The sequence below is a fragment of the Lampetra planeri genome, chromosome 20, assembly GCF_965212315.1.
Source record: "Lampetra planeri chromosome 20, kcLamPlan1.2.h2, whole genome shotgun sequence".
NCBI classification, from domain to species: domain Eukaryota; kingdom Metazoa; phylum Chordata; class Hyperoartia; order Petromyzontiformes; family Petromyzontidae; genus Lampetra; species Lampetra planeri.
This window is the reverse complement of record NC_136126.1, coordinates 2,587,130-2,609,070: the sequence shown is the minus strand read 5'-3', so window position 1 is coordinate 2,609,070 and position 21,941 is coordinate 2,587,130. Positions and strand designations below refer to the sequence as shown.

Below are 21,941 nucleotides of genomic sequence, written 5' to 3'. Positions count from 1 at the left end.
TTACCTACGTGACTTTACCGAAAAAGCACATTTGTGCGCGGGTGTCGAGGTCACCACCTCCTGGCTTTCCAGTGTACGATGGCAGTACAGCAAGTAGACTAATTTTCATCTGTTCTCCATCTGTATGGAGATTAAGTGTTAACCACCCACCCCCCTACTGTCATCACACGTGTGCGCGTGGGTTTTATCCGGCCACTCCGCTCCGATGATTTCCTCCCACGCGTATAGAATAGCCATCAGTCGAGTTGGCCAGCGTCCTCCATCCAGACTTGAAGCTTTCGTGAGTGCAGGAATTCACAGACCAAAAGAGTATGTCCTCCATCCATATAGGACCACGGACTTTGGGCAATTGTTGACGCCGATTTTGGCTTCTTCCCCGCTTCTCTGTGGTCTGTCGTGCCTCTCCGAGCTTGAATTCCAGCTGTGCTCATTACAAATATAATATTAGCGTTTTTAAAAATAAACTGTAAATCAGTACAAACAATAAACCCATGAGTCACATCCACGTGAGAAAACACAAACGCAATATTAACACCAGTTTGTCATCACAAATGCTTTTCCACTCACCACTCACATCATTTGTTTTCATGGACACAAATGATCATTGAGACATACAATATGAAGTGTTGCCCTGACAATTTGTTGACAAGTGCTCATAAATAGGCCTTGAGAAATCCAGTAAAACAAAAGTTAAAAATAATATACAGCCCTGTCAATCCACTGCTGGAGACCTCTCTCTACACACCGTCGGCGATCGGGGGTTGTATGGCCATACTTCACTACGGATGGCAAAGTGCACGTTTGACACATACGCCAATTGTTTACCTCGAAAAAAAATTCTCACTCCAGGTCTCGAATCCCATTTTCAGGAGGATCCCGCAGTGGAGATATTTGCCATTTGGGAGGAATTCGTAGTACCCAGAGAAAACCCCACAAGTGCGATGGAGTAACAATCAAAAGCTTACCCGCACATACATGCAATCCACAGACTCTGCCCTGCGAGTGGGCCCAAACCTATCCGTCGATCACACCCATCCCCGTACTGCCATTGCCAGGCACAGCCTGCGCAGCCGTTTGCCGACAACACCTGGTTATGGACCGATGGCCGCCCATCCACGCACCGACCAGGCTACGGAAGACCAAACCACATGGGGCACCCTCAGGGCCACTTGGGTAACCTGCATTGTAATTCCATCACGTGCAGTCAGGCACCCATTATGCGCCGGTTAACGGTATTACTTGACGCTAACCCCATTGTTCGCACATTACATTACGCGCTAAAGGCTATAATGAAATTGAGTTTATTTGCTTGGGAGTTAATAGCACAATAAAAAAAACGATAATTATAACACGGCCTCCGCTATTTGTGAATCATACAACTCGACGGGCGTTCGCAGAAAACATCTGCCAAAAGGGCAATGCTCGCACATATTCTTGGCATATATAATAGCTCATCAAATAATTAAGAGCAACATGATTCATAAGCCCCAAGCAATGTTCTTTATTGCACCCACAATAAATGGGTTAGATATAATCACGATGACATTCCCGTACAAAGGAAAGAACACACAGCAACGCAAACAATGTCCATCACATTTAATGTTACAATACAATATTGGAAAATTATATATCATTGTAGTCTTGCTTATATTTCATTCAACTTGGGACTGGCCCACGGGCCGCTGTTTTGCCTATGCCACTGCACTCGTCACACTAAACAATGCGCGTTTGATTTCTAAGCGGGATACAAGTCGAACTGGCGATAACATTATGCATGCACTGAGCGCCGTGCATTCAAAAATTGGGAACTGCGTAAACCAGCACACGAAAGAAAAAAAACTGTGCGTCTTTACTACCGTGCATCAATATGGCTACAGCGTAAATCTCTTTGCTTTTATTTGACAGTAAAGAGACGAAGGCAGCTGCAGCCTTAACCAGCACAACCACACCGCGGAGAGAGGGAGAGAAAGAGAACAAATAAATCTTACCATCAATACATTTGTTATGTTTCACAAAGCACAATAATGGATTTTTTCCCCCTCTCCATCCACCCTGTTGAAATCTTGCATTTCGGTCAGATTAATGAATCTTGGGGGGGTGAGGGGGTTTAAACCGGTTCGAAATAAATCTCGCTCTTTGTAAAGTTTGCAGCCGCAACCCAAGGTGCAAATTGCGGCAGCAAAGACCAGAGCGCTGCCCCCGTTATTCCACAATTTTCTGGATATTTATTGTGAAGTCGTCGAGAGCAACCAGCGGGAGCACGTGAAGGGTAGCGTTACGGGGTGGTGGATAATACAAACAAACAAAAAACGCGCCTGCGTCACCAAAATAAAACAGCACCCGTTTCGCGGTTGGTTTTTCGTTGCCATCTTTGTTCCGCCGCTAAGCCAAGCTACAGCACGACGCGTTGGTTTTTTTTTTGGGGGGGGGGGGGGGGGGGGCGGGGGGGCGAGTGCAAAACAACTACGGCAGCGAAACAATAATAATAACAGTAATCCTAAAAAAAACACATTATTACGACTATTTCAGTTTTTTAGAAGAGAACAGCCGCCTAATGGTATTGAACATTAATAGCGCGAGAGGCTAGCAGCAGTTCAAAACAAAAGCCGTCTAAGAGCATGACAGCGAGCGCGTGAGGTGACCCTGCTTTCGTTGCGCGAAAACCATCTCGGGATGCTTTTTTTTTTTGCCAGCAGGGCGGGTAGGGATGATATAAATGATTGCCGCGGCGTTATGCCAGCTGCCGCTCATCTCTTTAAACACGGTGGCCCCGATGTGGTTCATTCAATTCTTTGGCGCGCACGCTGCTGCTGCCGCTGCTTAAGACTAGCGGCGCTAAAAAAAAAAATGTACGTAAAAAATAAGAAATTAAGATGAACAAGTGTCCTGATGACTCTCTTTTGGCACGGGTATCTAAAACGCTACTTCCTGCTTTTACTTATTTTAGCTAAAAAATAAAACACATGCAATGACGGTCACACAAAAGTAAAACATAAAAGAAAAGAACATTTTTTTATTGTAAACCGAGACTACAAACGCTTTGCTGAAATGTAAAAGCAGTGGTAGCATACTGATGACGTGCCATGTAACACGGTGGTGGAGGTGGTGGCAGTTGTTGTTATTATTATTATTACGAAGCTGTTGTGTTATTTATTTTAACCCGAGAGTCAAGACACCTGCCCCCTGGTCATTGACGCGGTCAACCCGTGCGCTGGATGATGTGGACGCCGGATTCGGTGAAGACCGGTCCGCTCATCTCCCCCACTGTCATGGCGTACGACGCATCTTCAAACGGCTTCTGCATTTGGCCTGGTGGAAGAGGAAAGGGGCGGAAGGAACAAAGGGGTGGATCAGTCATCGACGGTTGTCCACTTTCCAACAGCTGCGAGACAGAATACAAAAAATGTATTCATACTGGAGGAATCCGATGAGCAATGAAGCTCTTTTTCGCAGATCTCCCAGTAGCTCAGAGCCACGCTGCAGGCACACACTCCCACGTTCACCAGGCGGCACAGTAAGATATTGAACGTAAACAAAGACCCCCCCCCCCTGTGTTGCCTACACAAGCTGTTGGGGCAAGATCCAGCTGCTGATGTTCACACACCGCACCGGGTAGTCATTTAACAGACTCGATGTAGAAGGTCCCAGAACCAGTTCAGAGAAATCACTACTGACGTGAGCCGTGACCGGGAATCGAAATCGTAGCGCAATGCACTGACCACACCACCACCCGCAAGCACAAAAACAAAGATCCTCCGTATAGCCTTGAACAGACTGTTGGGCAAGTACACCCACCCCACCTTGAACATGATGGGGTGGGTGGCCAGAACCACGCTTGGCTGCTTTTGTCTCCCTAGTGGCAAAGTTTATATGTCACACCAGGTGCTCATTCGAGGCTGCGTCAACCTAGGGGAGGCCCATGACTGGTTCAGATAATCGTCAATGGTGTGGACCGTGAGCGTGAATCGAACTCGGGTTGTTGGGCTCGCAGCGCACCCGCATACACAGCACACGCAAACACGTTCCATGAACAAAAGGACACTTATTTTTTTAGGGACAGATTTAAAACCCTTGCTGTGCTGTAAAGGGCAAGCTGTACATTGCATAAACTAAATACTGCCCTATCTAAAATTCAACCTTCGTCACATTTGTGTGAAACTCTCACCCCCGCAGACGCCACACTGCAGCACGGACACATACGGACAGCTGGTGTAGAGCTTTGAGTGGGGCTGTTAAAATTACTTTGCCCACCAGCCCCCGCCTGCCCTCCCACCCACCCCCCAAAGTCCTCACTCCCTCTCTCCTCCTCCGATCTGTCACTACAATCCCATTTCACACCCGAAAAAATGAAAAATAACCTTGTCATATTTGAGTCTCAAAGCTGAAATGCCAAGTGAGCAAGTGAGGCTATACGGTCCTACACACTTTGAAAAAGAAGACAGGTCCAGTGATGTAGGCCCATTGGTGCGTTTCCAAACTGTGCACAACTGGTATAAAATTATTAAGCGCACTGAAGGCGCGAAAAGTGGTCGCTGGGCAGGAGGAGAAAGCGGCAGCGTCTGAGTCAGCCGAGCCGTGCATTTATGTCTCCGGCCTGCACTCACCCAGGTGCTTAAAATAATTGGATACAGAATGTTCCTCCAATCAATTTACCTCTCTGTAGTAAGTTCGGTTAAAAAGCTCACTGTGGGTTAGTGGCTTGTTTCCAAAGTAATATTCATTGAAATTGGTCGTGGGGTATGATGCAAGCTAGTTTTTTTTGGGGGGGGGGAAGGGGGGTTAAAATGTTTGAAACACAGCCGTGTAAATCATTTTGATGTCCGAAAAATAACCTTCATGGGCTCGTTATACATATATACGTAAGAAAAACAATGAAACACATTTGTCAATAACAGTGCCCGAATAACCGGCCTGGTGGCTCGGCGGGAGAGTGAGCCGGGCGCGCAATAGAAAGGTTGCGAGTTCACATCGTGTCTGGGGCTTTTGATTCAGAAACACGATCCCTCTGGACTTTGTAAAATAAGGACCATTTTTAAATCCTTTATATTAAGTTCACTTGCTTGCTTGCTTGCGCGCTTACGACCGTGCAAATCTTTCGGTCGTTTTTTTAACCCACTTCCCGTGATCCAATCGAGCTGACATTTTGCACACAGACTCGTTGTGCGTGACAATTTATTTTCGTGAAAATTTTTTCCAAAAAATGTACACTTTTTAGGATTTTTTTTAAATATTTAATTACCAATTGCTTAATGGTGGCAGGCAATCATCTAACCCATAGGTGGCAGCCATCTCAAGCCAGAGGACGAGAGGACTCTAGCCGCCCGTTTCAAAGACCAATGTGGGCTGGGTTGTGGCCCATTGAACACACATATAAAGGATTTATAGTGAAAAACTTTGTTTTTACGGGTACATTTTTTCGTGCACCAAGTCAACAGCGGTTAGTCTTGAGGACAGACTTGTCCCCACCAATCGGCTCACTTTGGAATTTCCACCACCGGCTCGGGCTCGTTTGAGCAGGAGATCGCGTTGACTTTGAAAAGGAACAGGAGAAATGTAAAATAGGTGACGTTTTGGGCAGTGGCCCTTCTATTATATAGAAATGTTTCACCTTGAGCCCTGTGTTACTTTTCGATTTAAAGCTTTTGTGACTGCAGGGATTCATCTTCTTGGTTCTTTCGGTAAAGTCACGTAGAAGGGAAATAATAAAATAATAAAAATAGAACATAATAAAATAATTCTCACGACGTTTCGGCCACAACGCAAGCAGCCGTCCTCAGGTGAAGACCAGGTCTGTCGGGGAGATAGCGTCTGAATGAAACACCACCACGCTTGGAGCGTATATTTAAGCTGGGTTGGAAGGGGGGAAGGGCGTCTCTCCCCAACAGACCTGTTCTTCACCTGAGGACGGCTGCTTGTGTTGTGGCCGAAACGTCGTGAGAATTATTTTATTGTTTTATTTTTATTATTTTATTATTTCCCTTCTACGTGACTTTACCGAAAGAACCAAGAAGATGAATCCCTGTGTTACTGACAAATATACGGAGTATATCTATTTGTGCTTGTGCACCAGTGACGATGCATGCTCGCAATTGTTACATTTTTATACGGAAACATTGGCAAATAAAAAAAAACCCAGAAGAAGAACCATTCAAATAACAATACGCTAATTATCCCGATAACTAGTTGACTAAAGTACATTTAACATCCACGGTTGTTGACATTCACAGCCGTGGGCGCACACAGCGGAATCTCTGGACTGCTTAATAACACGTGCCACATCTTTTTCAGGGCATTAGGGCAGACATGTCCATCATAAATTATTCATGGCGATGGGCTTCGGTGACCCCGCACCGAAGTAAGCGACACTGAAGGCGCGCGTTTCATCTGACAGCTCTTCCCACAAGGCCGGCCGGAAAGCCCGCCGCTGCGTGAAGAGCAACAGTGCCGCGCTGTCGACAATAATTTGCACGTTTCGCGAAACGTGGGAATGGGATCGCCGAAATGGTCGCAAAATCGGGTGGCTATTTCGGGCTCGTCACATCGATCACCGCTGCCAAGCCCCTTCCCGTCATCGCGGTTCCCAACAAGTAACGGAGCAAAGTTGCACGTAGCTGGGTAACAGCCCGTGCCGCCAAAAACTTCGGCCGTACATTTTCCAAACAACGCGTTACCGGAGCCATAAATAAGAGCAGGCATCCATCTTCAAGATGACAAAGCACGTCGGCGCATGGCCTTTATAGCCATCTCGGCAAGAGCAGGTAGCACAACAGGGGTGGGGTAAAACGAATGGTGCTCTCCGGGAGAATCCGTTTGTTTACCAAACACGTAGATCTATTTCACATAGGTCCGAAGCCAATGTCCATTTGTCAAGCTCCTGGCAAATGCAATACCCACCCTCGCATTCACATTTTTGCAGTTTGGTGCAATTCCTAGGCCGAGACAGGCTTAGCTTGATGGCCAAACGAGATTAGTTTCAAAAAAATGTCCTGAAATTCGATTTATTTCTGACCACAAACACAAATCCTCCTCTTAGGGAAACATGCAGAGAACCATCACTTAATTTCAATTAATCCTGCCAGGTTCTCAAAGCCAGTTCAATCTCTCTATACACGTAGACTAAAAAAAAAACAATGTCACGGCACGCCTTGAAAAACAATCTCTCAGCTTGCCCTTTGCTTCGCAGACAACGCAGCCACGGTGCATTTTACATTTTACCCAGCTATATGAGCGTGCACCGGAGCTCTGCACAGACACAGCAATGCACTTGGCTCTCTCCACCGCCACTCACAAGAGAGTCAATTGTTTTCCTGCGACAATAATGGAGCGCTTGCAAGTGTCTTTGGGGCACCACTCATTCACCTGCAGACATTCTGAGTGTGTCCGACAATGAGCCATTTCTAACGGACAAAGCGTGGAGGGTGTCATCTGCTCCGAGTGTAGCAAGTACACCGTTCAGTTCCAACGAGGCTATGGTGGGAATTGGCTGTAATCATTTGCAAATGTGGTTGCATCCAGCACTTATCGTCTGCTTCGGGATATTATTGTAAGGAAGACTTAACAGTTCAGAGTATTTAGCTGCTGTAACTGTCCACGTGATAGGTCACTTAGTTGAGCTGTCAGGTGTGACAAGGCCGCTCCCAAAAAAGAGCTAGACCGCTCAATGGGCCTTACCTGGTGAAATAAAAAAGAGTGACTTTAGTTTAGCTGCCATGTTAATGGCGGAAACAGGGCTGTTTCCGAAACGTTGTTGCTCCAACAATTGACAGGGAGTGGGGATAAGTCTAGGCAGCGGATTGATCAAGCGCCGTGAATGTAATTAAATGCAGTGATATCTAATGCATAGTAATTCGTGACAAAATTTCACAACCGCTTAATAAGCATTCTCTGCCAGGACAGACGTCTTGAGGGTATTAAAGCACCGACTTTAATTCTGCAGCATAAGGCACTCACAACAAAAGTTAAGTTGCATAGAAATAATTAAATATACCTGTGCCAGAAAACTATAATTTCATAAATTTAATATGTGCACCGCCGCTGCGGTCTTTTAGGGTAGCGCAACGCATTTCACAAATGGCTCGTTCAGTTGAGTAATTACCAGACTGGCAGAGGGCGGTCACTGTGTATTGCATGAAGTTATGCGAACTGGGAGGTCGCTCCTTCTCCTCTGCTGCGTGTACAGGCTGGTTCCTCCAGCCGTCCGTGCTGTGGATGCCTCATCTACGTTCGAATCCAGGCCTCAAAACCTTTTTGTCTCTTCTCCTGCCCACAGAATAAATATATAAGGACGCACCTTTTCCATAGGAAGCCCATGTCCCTCTGTGTTTGTCCGGCAAATTGAGATGCGTTTGCATTTAGACGCTGTATAAAATCGCAATTGAAATTTTAACTGCAACGGCAGCGAAACATCAAGGTACTCAAATTTAAAATGTTGTGGGTTTACTGTCCAACACACTGGCATGCTGAAGTAGTAACGTTTTGTTGACATGACAAACCTTACTAATTGTCTGTGCCAGGTGGTGGTGGGTTAACGACACAGTTGCATTTACGCGCTTTAACCCAAAGGAATTCTTATTATGAAAATTTGGTCGCGAAAGCGTTGAATTTCAACGACAGATTCACGCAGTGGACGGCAACGCTGTGGAGCCACCACTGTGGGACCTATCTTCGTGACAAATGTCTTAAAAGCCCAACAGCAAAGCTGCACTTTGCTATGCTGACAAAGAGGACGATGGCCGGTGGGCGAGAATAACTACCGAGAGGGCAGCCAAAGGAGGCAAAGTGCGCGCAAGAGGACGTAGACCACGGAGATGGAGCATCGAGATAAGTCTGCGTGCTGGTGCCGGATGAACTGTTGTAATGAGGGACAATGAAGGATGGCGAAGACTTGGGGGAGGCTTTTAACATCTGTGGATTGATCGCGGCTGCTGATGATGATGATGCGGAAGATAAATGACCACCGAAAATATATTACTCAAACCACATTAACGCAACGTGGAAACTCAACTGCCGCACAAAGTGATGAATGAAGACGTACAAGCAAGAGGCAGCACTTGTACAGTAGCATTTTGCTTGTGGCAAAGTTCGTAACAATATAAAATGATTACAAAAAATCCTGAAGTTTTATTAAGCACAGTTTCCCACCGCAAAGTATAAAGTAGCGGAATTCATCTCAGTACTCCGTGCTTCCATTTAGAAACATACAAATCACAACTAAAACTCCTTAATAAACTCCACCAGCTGCCAGGATAGATTCACGGTTGTGGCCGCATTATTCAACTGCATGGACAGAGGCCAACCGTACAAGCACGAATATTTCCAATTTGCAAAACATTTCACCAAATAGGCGGACCTTTCCTGGATTTAAGTCACAGCTGCTAAAATGAGTTCCAAGTCTATTTTGTTCAAAAAGGTGAGAATTCAAAGAGACCAGGATAAGTCTCATTTGCAAGATTGACCAAGGAGCATTGCGGCAATGCTCACCCCCTCTTTATTGCTCTGATCCCATGGTGGAAATTCCACATTCCTATGATGGGGCCTGAGACGATCGATAAGACAACCACTGTTGACTTCCTTCCCCCCCCCATTGTGGTACACGTTTTTTTTTATCAACACAGCAAGGAATGGTGTGCTGAGTAAACTCCGAACCAGGAGTTGTGACCTTCCGATTGCGAACCGCTCGCTTTCGTGCCGAGCCACCTGGCTGGCTCTTAGGAGAAGAAAGCTTATTGGCTGATAAATGTAAGCAATTATCGTGCGCAACACTTATCGTTTTGGAGTTTGTAAAGCATAATTGACAAAGACCAAGGTCCAAGAAAACTCAGATGAATCATGGGGACAATATCTTACTGAGCGGAAGAGAGGACAAGTGAAAATGTCAATGCATTGTTTTGATCGGTGCATTTTCCCACAATTGACGAGGTCCCGATGTCTCAGGAAGACTTGCACGTTTCCCGGGACAGCAAACTTTAAAAGGAGCATTTCCTGGGAAAACCGGAACAGTTGGCGACCCTACAATGAATGAGGACATTTAGCTGTACCCTGCGGTCAAAACCTATTTCTAATGCATTTGCCTGTCCAGTTACATCCCTAGAATGTATCCCCTTGTTCTGCTCTCTCAGACCAAAAGCTAAGGTCTATCGAGCCAATCAGAGAACACCTTATTACATCCATGGGTTATAAGGATGACGGCACGACCAAGAGACACTGTCTGCCATTGGTTCATTCAAATTGCGCCGATATATCTGTGGCAACCGGACCCATCCAAGTTAGCCCCCTGTGGAGGGGGGGGGGGGGGAGGTCTGGGACAAATCCTTTGTGCGCGTACCCCCACACACGTCACGAATATAGCACAATCCGACCGCGACTTGATGTGAACCCATTTTGCCCGTTTCAAGTTGCAGGTTTACACGGTCGGTAACGAAAGACCGCAGCAGCATGTCTGGGGCGGATGTGAAGAGGTACGAGATAATGTATCTACATCTTAAGGGTTCTGCATTATTAATGACAGGGTCGGTGACAGGCTGTACAGTACACGTGTACCCTGCCCAAAGACACGTACCCGCCAATTGACGAACGCACAAACACACACCTAGAAGATAAAATACCCAGAACGTACATACCTACCTATGAGGGCGAGTACTTGTAAAGGTCAATATAATTTTAATGAGAGAATATGAAATGAAATAACATAAATTACAAAGGAATGAATAGGAGGAAACGCGATTGCTGGGGGCTAGGATTATTAAACAAATTGCCTATTTTAAATGCAATTGCTGGGTTATTTGAACTGGAGAATGCATTGATATTACTGTGCTCCCTAAGCTATAAATTTTGCTTCGCCTATTCGTCTGCTGATCTATTTGTTTTCACACCTTAACACACACCGTGCGCTCTTTGGAGCAGTAAATTCCGATGATTTGTTGAAGAACACACTTCCCCCCCCCCAGTGCGAAAAATGGAAATGATCCAAGGTGGAAAGTATTCCCATCCAATGTTTCGTAAAGAGAATGGGGGCACTGCCCGCATAGCGACTGCTGTAATGCGAAAGCCTTCGCCGAGTCACAAGACGATATCCTATGGAGGGTCCTGCTGCACCGCCGATTAGCACGGTGGGCTACGGACGGTGCTAAAGAAGTCCAACATGCGTACACGCATACAAAGGGATATAGGACCAATTGCTCAGCGAGTAGAGTTCCTTCTCAAGCATGATAGCAACACTTTAGCAACGCCGGTCCGCTCGAAGGAGGTTGTAGGTAGCTGTGGCCTAGGGCCAGTTCAGATATCAGTCACACATTGTGTAAGCAAGTCGCGGCTGCGAATCAAAACTCAGGACACTGGGTAATGCACTAACCACTGCGCCACCACTCCAGTCCTATCCCCGCATTCATAAATCATTAATATAAGAACTTGATACCTTACAGTAAATTCCAAACGACGAACCATTGCTTTAAATAAAACATTGCACACGTTTTAAAGCCTCCAATTGACGCTGCAGTAAACAACATAAATATTTATTGAATTTAGTTGGAGCTCGTGCATTAAATAAGTGTTGCGAAATTGCCTCTTTCCCAATCAAAAGAGTCGTCTTTTTGTATTAAACAAAACAAAAGGCTGAAATCAGCAAATGCGAGCTGACACGCTGCTAATCACTCGCAAGCGTTGAAAGTTGAAAGTTGCTGCGGACTACAGGAGTCAGAACACATTTACCTCTCTAGAAACATTGCCTGCATTGGGAAATGACAAAAAAAAAAAAACCTTTTCAATGAAACACCGTTTAGTTTTTTAATGGCAACGGTTTCCAACTAACTGTACGATGCAAAGATCTACCCGCTGGCGGGGGAGACTTGGACATGACGAGTCGCCTGCAGGGATGATGGGGCAGTGGTCAAGACTCACTTTTCGATTTAAGGCTTTCGTGACTGCAGGGATTCATCTTCTTGGTTCTTTCGGTAAAGTCACGTAGAAGGACTTTACCGAAAGAACCAAGAAGGTCAAGACTCACGTCGGAGAGTACGTCCACAGTGGGAGATCGTCATTGCCAGCTGCCATCAATCCACCACTGGATTAAGACCTCCCTAAGTTGTCGCCATCATTGACAACACTGGTCAACACACTTTTTCTGGCATAAGGTATTCCAACGGTTTTAAGGTCATTTTGGGGTGCTGATTCCAAATCTGGCATCAGTTTTTTGTCTACCACATCAGGTTTTTGAGATATCAAATATTGCATTTTCAATAAAAACTGCAGAAGAAAAATATTAAATGTGGATATCTACATAAAATGATATTATAAACACACTATCCTAAAAATACAGCACCATATTTTAACACTAAAGCAGTCACTGACTCACAACAACTTGCAATCATAAGTGATAGAGTCAATTTCGGGTAAAATCAATGAAATGGGGTATGCCCATAGCATAAAAATGAGATGTGATAGAGCAAATCTGAGATCAGATTTGGAATCAGCACCCTCAAATTAGTCTAAAACAGCTGCAAAAGTCCAGGCCAGAAAAAAAAAAAATTTGATGACCAGTGCAATCCCCCAGTGGAAATGGAAGGAATTCAATGGGCTCGCGTGCAGGCGTGACATCGCAAGGCTGTGAGGGATGGCAATGACTTGGGGAGGCCTTCTTTCAGCAGTGGGTAGATCATGGCCGACGATAATGGTGATGACGTCATCACTTTCTGGCACTATTGACATACTTCTAGATTTGAAGCTTTCGTGACTGCAAGGATTCATACTCATGGTTTTTTCGGTAAAATTAGTAAAAATAAAATAATAAAAATCACGACGTTTCGGAGGCAACACAAGCCTCCATCATCAGGTGGGACCATCACGGCCAGATTTGCTGTATCAAGTGATACAGCTGTATCAAGTGATACAGCAAATCTGGCTGTGACGGTCCCACCTGATGACAGAGACTTGTGTTGCCTCCGAAACGTTGTGATTTTTATTATTTTATTTTTATTAATTTTTAATTAAATTTTTTACCTACGTGACTTTACTGAAAAAACTAAGAGTACTATTGACATACGACTAACACTCATCACCCTGTTAACCTTCACAATAAAGATTTAAGCAGTTGCCATGTATGAGCTATGGGGACTATATCCGTAAAATTAAAATGTTTCTGTTCCCAACTAGCGTCTCAATAAAATCCGTTGGTGTTTATTTTGACGGGCCAACGCTTGAGCTACTAAAGTGCGTCTCCATGTTAGACTCTGCGCTAAGGTGCCTCTGGCCTTCGTAGCGATATTGAGGTTGGTACCCTTGTAGAATGCTACTGTCCGTGGTTTTGAGCGCAAGATTTATGTCTCAACTGAAGGCAGAACCAGAGGCACGTGGGCAGGCCCCTGCGTTTTGCCAGCAAGCACTTTCTCATCCACAACATGACAGCACCATTGATCTCCTTCTCGCAGTTCTACAAGAAAACATTTATGGGAACGTATATTCTACATTTTCAAACATTGAAAAACTCACTTAGAAGATATATGTCAAGGACATGCTATGGGCAAAAAATCAAACCGGCACAATTGATTTTTTTTTTAAATATATGAAAAAGCCAAAAATGTAATACAATCAGACTTAAACAAATGGCTGCAGTGCAGCTGCTGACCTACGCGGTACGAGATGTCCTTGTGTTTGACGCTAACTGTGCACGTTTGTGCCGTTCCATTATGTAAATTGAGCCCATTACCGGATGGCATAGAAAGTACCAAATCTCATCAGATCTCAGAAGCGAAGCAGGTTTGAGCCTGGATAGCACTCCGATGGTCGACCCCCATGTACGGAATTAGGTGTCACAGCATGCTGCGAGGCTCCCTTGTCAGCAGACAGCAGTGCAGCAACATCCAATGTTGTACCGTGCTATGCTCCAACTTCTACGCTACTTGCTTTCGCCAAACCCCCACTGACAAGCGTGATGATGAATGGTCAACTAACCTTGATGACTTGCATGGTGTGAGGAGGCACTCATCCAGCAGTGGATTGGCAAATCAGCCGTACGTGTATACTATTGATTACAATTCGTGAATTTGGTATTCGCCCCATTCTTTTAGAGTATTTGGCTGCAATAATTGCCCACATGATAAGCCACTTCGTTGAGCTATCATTTGTGGGCAGATGGCTTCTGAAAAAGAGCTACATAGCTCAGTTGGCCTTACCTGGTAAAATAGAAAAATAGTAAAATTTACTTACAGCGCTCGGCTATCTCTAAGGCACGATGTATCGACGGGTAAAAGTCTGCCGGTAGGGGGCGATGTTGTTACGTGGTTTTATCCAATTCGTCAAATCCGGTAATTTGGGGATACTTGTGAAACTTCAAAGTTTTTGACTGTGACGCCAGCACGCGTGGCCTCCTTCCCCCGTCACTCCTCTATCCCTACCACCATGGCCACCGTTCCCGTCAACGCCGCTCGTTGACCCCTCCACCCGCGTTTAGGACACGGTCTGCCAGACCGACTGCGTCATCTCACCCGTACTGTGCTCAACCACCGCATGGCATGGAGAGCTGCGGCGCAGTTGAGCCGACACGCCGAGACCCAGGGTTCGAATATTAGTTTCAGCTGCCCGTGATTCAACTGTGTTCTCAAGTGTAGTGGGATGATAGTCTCGATCACTGGGCATTACATTTTTCATTTTCAAAACGCTTATCTTTTCTGTTTCTTCCCTCGCACTTCACCACTTTTGAATTCCCTCCCATCGTCTCTTTTCCCCAAGCTCTCATAACATTGCTTAATATAAGAAACGTATTAATAACTCTTATCTGTTACAAATTTGTTCTAATCTGATGCTGGCCGCTTGACGTTTCGCTTCGTGAGTTTGCATGCGGCAAGCGTGTCAGAATCTGAACATTTATTTATACCGGAGGAATCCGATGAGCTATGAAGCTCTTCTTCATAGACGTCCAGTGTACATGAAACCGCCACCACCTCCGTGCTACTCACCTCTGCTGAAGAATCCCAAGTCTCCCCCTTTCTTGGCCGAGCTGCAGTCGCTGTACTTGGAGGCGAGCTCCTCGAATGGCACTTCTCCGGACCGGATTTGCCGGATGTATTCTGTCCGACAACGCAGGACGAGCGGCGTTGGTGGGGGGAGAAAGATGATTCACATCTCTGAGGTGAAGGGTAAAGGTGCAGTCCTGCAATTGCTTGCTCACGCCACTACTACCGGAAGGGCCTCCGCTGGAGGGAGCTCCGGGGAGTCCCTCTAGATGATATTTGGCCTACTATTCTACGCTGGCCAGACTCCTTGGAAGAGGGGGGAGTACCCACGATTAACCACGCCACTTGTGACCTGCCAATCGAATTTAATGTGGTGTGCATAAAGCCAAATGAAAAACTCGCCAAAACCCATCAAACTATTTCCCCTTTCCAAAACAGACATTTATCAATGCTGTGCTGGATGTCTCAGTCACACGTGGAGAGGCCTTAATCCAGAAGTGGATAGATCATGGCTAATGGAGAACCTGTTATGTTATTGCACAGTGTATTTTTTTTTTCGTTTACAACCCATTTCCAATTTACTGCCGGATTGAAGGACTCTCCAACGAATATCAAAGGGGTTATTTGACCATACTTCACCATTCTGGTCAGTGCGGGGGGGGAGGGGGGGGGTAGCGGGCAATTTAAGAAAATGGCCTCATTGTTTGACACGCCGCACTGAGTGATCAGACTGAATTGATGACCTCTGAATTGCAAGTCCAGCGTGCTGACCATTACACCGCAGCAGTACACCTAATGACGCTACCAAGAAAAATACCCTCGACGTATCAAGATAACATAACATGCCAGGTGGCATTGGTAGCAGCAACACATCCTGCGCTAATTGCATTGTGGAAATAGGTGCAATTCGTAGTGATTTTGGAGTTAATGTCATTGAATCGATATAAAACATTGAGGCACAACTCAAGGACTGGAGGAATGGACATGTCCACTAACAACTACATTACCGTAGTAATTATGAGCGGTAAATAGGTTTAAAAAAAAATGTCAATGTGCTTTTGTACGTGTGCGTTTTAATATCACAATCTAGTTACATTTAACAAAGGCCTCACAAAAAAAAACTAAAATCAAGAATATTCCAAGCAAGCAACACCCCCTTCTGCACGTCACGTGTAACTGCAGTTAAAATGTTGTGCATAATTATAGAACTGAACCGATGTCTCCTTTTCTCCATCGGGAAGGACAACTACATTTGATTTCGTCCCCCCCCCCCCCCGCAAATTCACCTTAAGCCGAAATTCCAAACCCAATTCATCACGCCGCAATGAGCCAATAGCGCAAGTGGTCTCGTACAGAGATTTACCGTCGCATTCATGGCAGCTGACACCCCTGGCAATGTGTGACAAATTGGTAGTGCTTGAGAGTGTCAGGATAGGTGGTATTGGGTGGAGTGTCTTAAAAAAGGATTGGTGGTGTCCAGCGAATGAAGCATTGCCTCGTTAGGTGCCCTGAATGTACCTTTACCATTGGAAAGCCGGCGCTAATGAGGAGCAATGCCTACAGCTAAAAATATCCACATAAATGGGTCTCTTTAATTAATCTGCTTCTCCGGCATAATTGCAGGCATTAATCACGAACAAGTACTTCTTGTTGAAATGCCATCATAAACATCCCATATTGCCTCCCAAAGAGTAATATTAACTATAAGAAATCCCGTACAGCACGCGCGCGGGAAACTAAATTACATTTTCAACTTTGTGACACTGAACAAAGTTAGTCAACCCTTATTTTACAAATTGGTCCTGAAGGTCAGGTGTGTCCAATAGAGAAAACTGGATTATGAACAGATTTCTGTCCAATACAATTTACATCTATCGATGTTGTCTGACACGCGCCAGCTTGTAAAAACCCGGGGGCTGCAAATAGACGAGCAACGCATTGGTGGGGTAGCATTTTGCTTTGTGAGGGTCAAATAGGATTTTCAAATACCTTTGGTGGACCATACGTCAACACACACCTCACTCACTGCACTACAGCGTTGCGATGTTAAAAATGTTTTACCAGGTTAGGCCTGCTGAGCTGTATAGCTCTTTTTTGACGATGCGAACAGGCCACAAATGATCGCTCAACAAAGTGGCTTATCATCACGTGTAAAATGTATAACAGCCAAATAATCTTTAAACGCATGTATTTAAATGTGGAGGAACTGGAGGACCCGGAGAAAAATCCACGCGACTAAATATTCCCCCTCTTTTACCTGATTAGTGCGTTAAGGTGCGTACCTCCATTAATAATTATCGTTTACTGGCAACTTTCTAAGTGATAGGCATCATGTGGCCATGGAGCTTATCACCCCCTTTCCACTGTAGCTGATCTCAACCTAGCCCAGCGCAGGACCCTCGCCGTGCGGGTGTTTTTTTCCAGCGGCTATTTGTCGTGGTTCGATAGAAACCGAATGCGGTTCGGACCCAAAAAGGGTCATGGGCAGATCTGACGACGCATTGCGTGCGACGTCAGTTCACTGCAAAGGACACAGCGTCACCGTGTAAACTACTGTGCCCGCGTCTCGACTCGCTAATTGCGTGCGACGTGAAAAGCATGGCTCTGCTTCGGCAACGTAAAAATAACCTGAGATGGCCTCGGCACAACTCAGTTGTACCGTGGCAAAACTAAACTGTATCCGGAGAAAAATCCACACGACCTGAATACTTCCTGTATACCAGGCGGGGTAGTTCACATCTCGCCACCGCGGCGTATTTTAAATGAAGTTGCGGACCATATATGGCCCGTGGGCCATAGGCAGGCACCCCACGCCCAAGGGAACAAACTCAACCCGCAAACGAGGCTCGCAGGGGAAAGAGGGCATCGCGTCAGCCATCCTGGCCACCCTCACCCTGCAGGATGGAGACGGCCTCATCCTTGGAGCGAGTGATGTGCTCCTCGCGCCACGAGGATGGCCTCCGCGAGCCGCTGTGCTTCACCAGCAGGTGAGAGCAGCGCACCTGGGAGGGCTCGTCACCGCGGCTGCCCCCCTCCGGCCGCTCCCATTGGCTCGAGTTGGTCACGTGGTTGAAGTAGTAAACGCGGCCTGCGGAGCACGGCGAGAGGCCACGGGAAGCGTCAACCGATCGCGCTTCAGACGTAAGACAACGGAGAGTCATTACACGTGCCGAACGTGACTGCGTGTGGTGTGAATAATAAGTGTGGAGTGGTAGCTGAGTGCCAGCCACAGCTAACATGAGGGGTGAATGATATATATGGGCCGGTTCTTGGCCTACCCCCCTCCTCACTAAGCAGCATGGTGAAGTATGGTCAAATTTCTGTGATCAACGTGGCGTGGGGAGGTCTTTAGCTGGCAGCGGAATGACAAAAAGGGCTGTAAAATTATGTTTAATACAATTTATCAATTATTATGCTTGTTTACCCAGGAAAGACTCAAGAGTCTAATGACTCTTTTTCAGAAGGGTCGTGCCAAGTTTTCGCAGTGTGGGGCGATTATTGGTATGTAGATTCCTATTGAGTAAGAGGGTACCTTTTAAAATTTGTGAAAACTGAACCATGACGTGAGCACACAATTTTTAAGGTTAATGTAACACAGTATTAATCAGGGTGGCTGCTGGATTCGAAATGTGAACCTCTGCAATAAGCGGCGAATGCGCCATGTCGCTTACGGTCATTACTTTTAGTAGGTGAAATTACAAAAAGTGCGTGTCGTTAGGTATACTACTTTTTTATTTCACAAAAACGCATCTTTTTCCCGAATTCTATCCCGATTGTTCTTGGTGCCATGTAACGAGACATTGTATCCGCTCGGATCTCTCAGAGCATTGCAACCTTACGTGTTAACGAACAGCTCATGGAAGTGGATATCATAGAGCTACCACTGACATCAAGTGGCGTCTAATCCACACAACAGAGGGGCACAGCACTCTTCCCACAAACTTCTTCACGTGACATTAAATTGCAAATAAAACGCTCCGAGACGTTTCGTTACACTATACACGAGCACAATATACACACAATTCCAGTCAAATTAATTCACAACTAAGGTACGGAATCAAATTCTATGGGATTATCATCTTTAATGCAGTCATTGGTGACTAGGTTGGGACCATCGACTTTCACTAAAATTGAGAACCCAGTTTAATCACAGGTGGGGCTGTCTGGATTCGAATCCAGGATCTCAGCTCAGGGTTCTGGACCTCTATGATACTTGGCCAGCCTCCCCGGTGTATAATGACTTTAACAAAACATTCTTCCCTTAAGGTGGCAATATTAGCCGTCACTGTTGTGGGATTTGATTTTTGCTAATGTTATGTTTGTGTTGGGTTTCCTGAAAATACTGCATTGTTGACCACATCCCACAAATGTCAACGTGCTTTGGAACTGTGCATTTTGAAAGTCGCTTACAAAAAAACAACAACCATGATTAGGGTTATTAAACACTCTTTAATGTATTTTATAGTGACGTTTATTACATTTATACTTTCATTACATATCAGTCGTGTGGAATATGGAGCATTAAATGGCCAAGCAGCGAGATGTTTCATCACCTCCTTCTCAACCAAGGGATATCCGCGTGAAAACACGTGTTTCCTAATCCCCTTATGTGGAAGCATACAGAGTTCCCAGGCTGCAATTTGGCATCAACCCAGTGGAATTTGAAGTCGTAGGCGAGCTTGCCTGGTGTATCCCAGCCCCTGCATAAATGCCAGGTACTGTGTAAACAAATTGTCTAGAAAAGCAAGATGACTTAAACATGACCGACTCTTTTAAGCGCCCCGGATGACAAAATATAAGCCAAACACAGAAACGCCCAATGGACAGACCCGGCAGTGACATTTCACAACACAGATGGAGTCGTCTTATGCCAGATGGCCCATGCCAAGGCAATAACTTATTTTGCTTCCAAATGGGCACTAGATTTCCAAAAGGCCCGATTTGGGCCACTCAAAAAGGGCAATATTAATGGTTCCCAAAAGGGTCTAATTCCTCTGGTTAAATTACAGACATTGCAATTGAAAAAAATGGATTGCCTACGCTCTGCTGTGCCTACCGGAGAGCCATGTCCCAATGCACATATATTGCACATGTTGACAAGATGAAAACAAGTATATAAAGTTCCCCCATAATCGAATGTATGTTATGTGGTGCTGAACTGCATTTTTTGGCCAAGCCATTGATGATGTTTCTACGACGAGTGGAAAACTACCCTTGCCTTTCCACTCTGTGGTCCAGGCCTAAGGAAGTGCTGCTCACCTGGTGAGCTGTACTAGATGCATCTCAAACCAGCGTGATGATGAGTCCACGACCACTGCCATTACCACCACCACAACCATCATCACATATACACCCCCATAACCACAACCACAAAAACATCACCATCATCACAACCACCCCCGTCATTACATCATCACCACTCCCATTATCACAACCACCATAGCATGTTCATCATCACAATCACCACCTTCACCACAATAATAATCCCTATTAACATGACCCTGGTCATGACCACATTCACCATCACCACCCTCACAACCTCAACCAGCATCATTATCCTAACAATCGCAATCACCACCCCACCCACCATCAAGTTAACAATCATGCCATCACCAACATAACCACCAACATCAACACCTAAACAACTATTAATTACGCCAACATGAACACAACATTCACCATTACAATGATCAATATTACCACAACTATTATAATCATCCCCTAAATCACCCCACGTCACCACAACAACCATCCCCTCACCAACATCACCACCACCACCTTTAAGAGCTACCCCCATCACAACCATATCACCAACATCGCCACCACCAACGTCATCATCACCATCACACATCGCCACGATCATCATCACCAGCACCACCACCATCACCACAACAACCTTTAGAGTTATCCCCATCACATCAACCAAATCACCAACACTGCCATCACCGACATCATCACCACCATCACCAAAAACACCACCACGATAACCATCACATCACCAGAACCACCATCATTACTGCAACAACCTTTAGAGCTACCCCCAATCACATCAACCCTACCACCAACATCGCCATCACCAATATCACCACCACCAAAAACACCATCACTATAACCATCACATCACCACCACCACCACCAAAACCTTTAGAGCTACCCCCAATCACATCAACCCTACCACCAACATCGCCATCACCAATATCACCACCAACAAAAACACCACCACTATAAACATCACATCACCACCACCATCACAACCTTTAGAGCTACCCCCATCACATCAACCCTATCACCAACATCGCCATCACCACCATCACCACGGACCATGCTGCAATGCAGTACAGATGGGGGTGGGGCCAGACATTGTAACCAGCGCCCTCCATCTATCTGGTAGGCGCTAAGGGAGGGCTACCGAGGCTCTCCCCGAACATTGGAGGGGGGGTGAAGGGAGGGTTTCCCTTCCTCTCGCAGATGACCGCCACCTCGTCGCGTCTGCTGCTTTACCGGAGCTGCGGCTCGTCCGTTTCTCCCATCCCTGCGGCAGTGACTCTGCTTCATCCGCCATGCCTGACACACACAGCCGCTTGAGTAAACATCGGCGCGGCGTTTCGCGCCTGCACTTTCGCGCGCGTCAACGAGGGTGGGGGGGGGTCACTCATTCACCAACACAGGCCGTGTGATTTCGTACGATTTTTGTGCCCCGCCAAAAAAAATATGAATGAACGTTAAATCGCTATTATATGTATATCTGGCAAAAGTTGCGACGCTGTGTTGATCGTGAGTAAAAAAAAGTTGATATTAAGACGTTTTTGTTTTGTGGGTTTATGTTTCGCCGCGTAATGACTGTGACCCCTGAATATGCGAACGTACAACGCGGAGGCTGCGTTTACTCTGTGGCCTCTATTCCAGATTCTCAACACAAGAAGAAGCGGTAAGCGACTCCGTTTCAAATACCCATTCATCAATAAACCCTCATATAGTTGACTGGTTAATTGGTCA

The 21,941-nt window shown here is 45.8% G+C and overlaps 2 protein-coding genes across 3 annotated transcripts in view; one reads left to right on the top strand and one right to left on the bottom strand.

Annotated features, from left to right (window-relative positions):
* Positions 1–1,477: 1,477 nt before the first annotated feature.
* PIN1 (peptidylprolyl cis/trans isomerase, NIMA-interacting 1) lies at positions 1,478–21,580 on the bottom strand. Its single transcript, XM_078603260.1, has 4 exons — positions 21,447–21,580; positions 17,839–18,033; positions 14,949–15,059; positions 1,478–3,309 (listed from the first exon to the last, which is right to left on the bottom strand). The coding sequence occupies exons 1-4, from the start codon at positions 21,505–21,507 to the stop codon at positions 3,200–3,202; spliced, it is 477 nt and encodes a 158-aa protein (XP_078459386.1). The 5' UTR covers positions 21,508–21,580; the 3' UTR covers positions 1,478–3,199.
* Positions 21,409–21,941, top strand: part of UBL5 (ubiquitin like 5) — a 3,455-nt gene continuing 2,922 nt past the window's right edge. The window contains exon 1 of one of the 2 annotated variants that reach the window (XM_078603261.1): positions 21,409–21,873. Coding sequence is in view for 1 of the 2 variants with exons in the window: in XM_078603262.1 (XP_078459388.1) it covers positions 21,801–21,871 (71 nt within the window). In the remaining variant the exon portion in view is untranslated. The remainder of the gene's footprint in view (positions 21,874–21,941) is intronic. The other variant, XM_078603262.1, reaches the window with a different exon arrangement.

What these genes read in the sequence shown, in the direction of transcription:
- PIN1 (XM_078603260.1), bottom strand. Translation starts at nt 21,507, where the DNA reads ATGGCGGATGAAGCAGAGTCACTGCCGCAGGGATGGGAGAAACGGACG. An exon ending in GGCCGTCTCCATCCTGCAGG is followed by an intron (nt 15,060 to 17,838) that starts GTGAGGGTGGCC and finishes GTTGTCGGACAG; the next exon opens with AATACATCCGGCAAATCCGG. An exon ending in CTTGGGATTCTTCAGCAGAG is followed by an intron (nt 3,310 to 14,948) that starts GTGAGTAGCACG and finishes CTCTTCCACCAG; the next exon opens with GCCAAATGCAGAAGCCGTTT.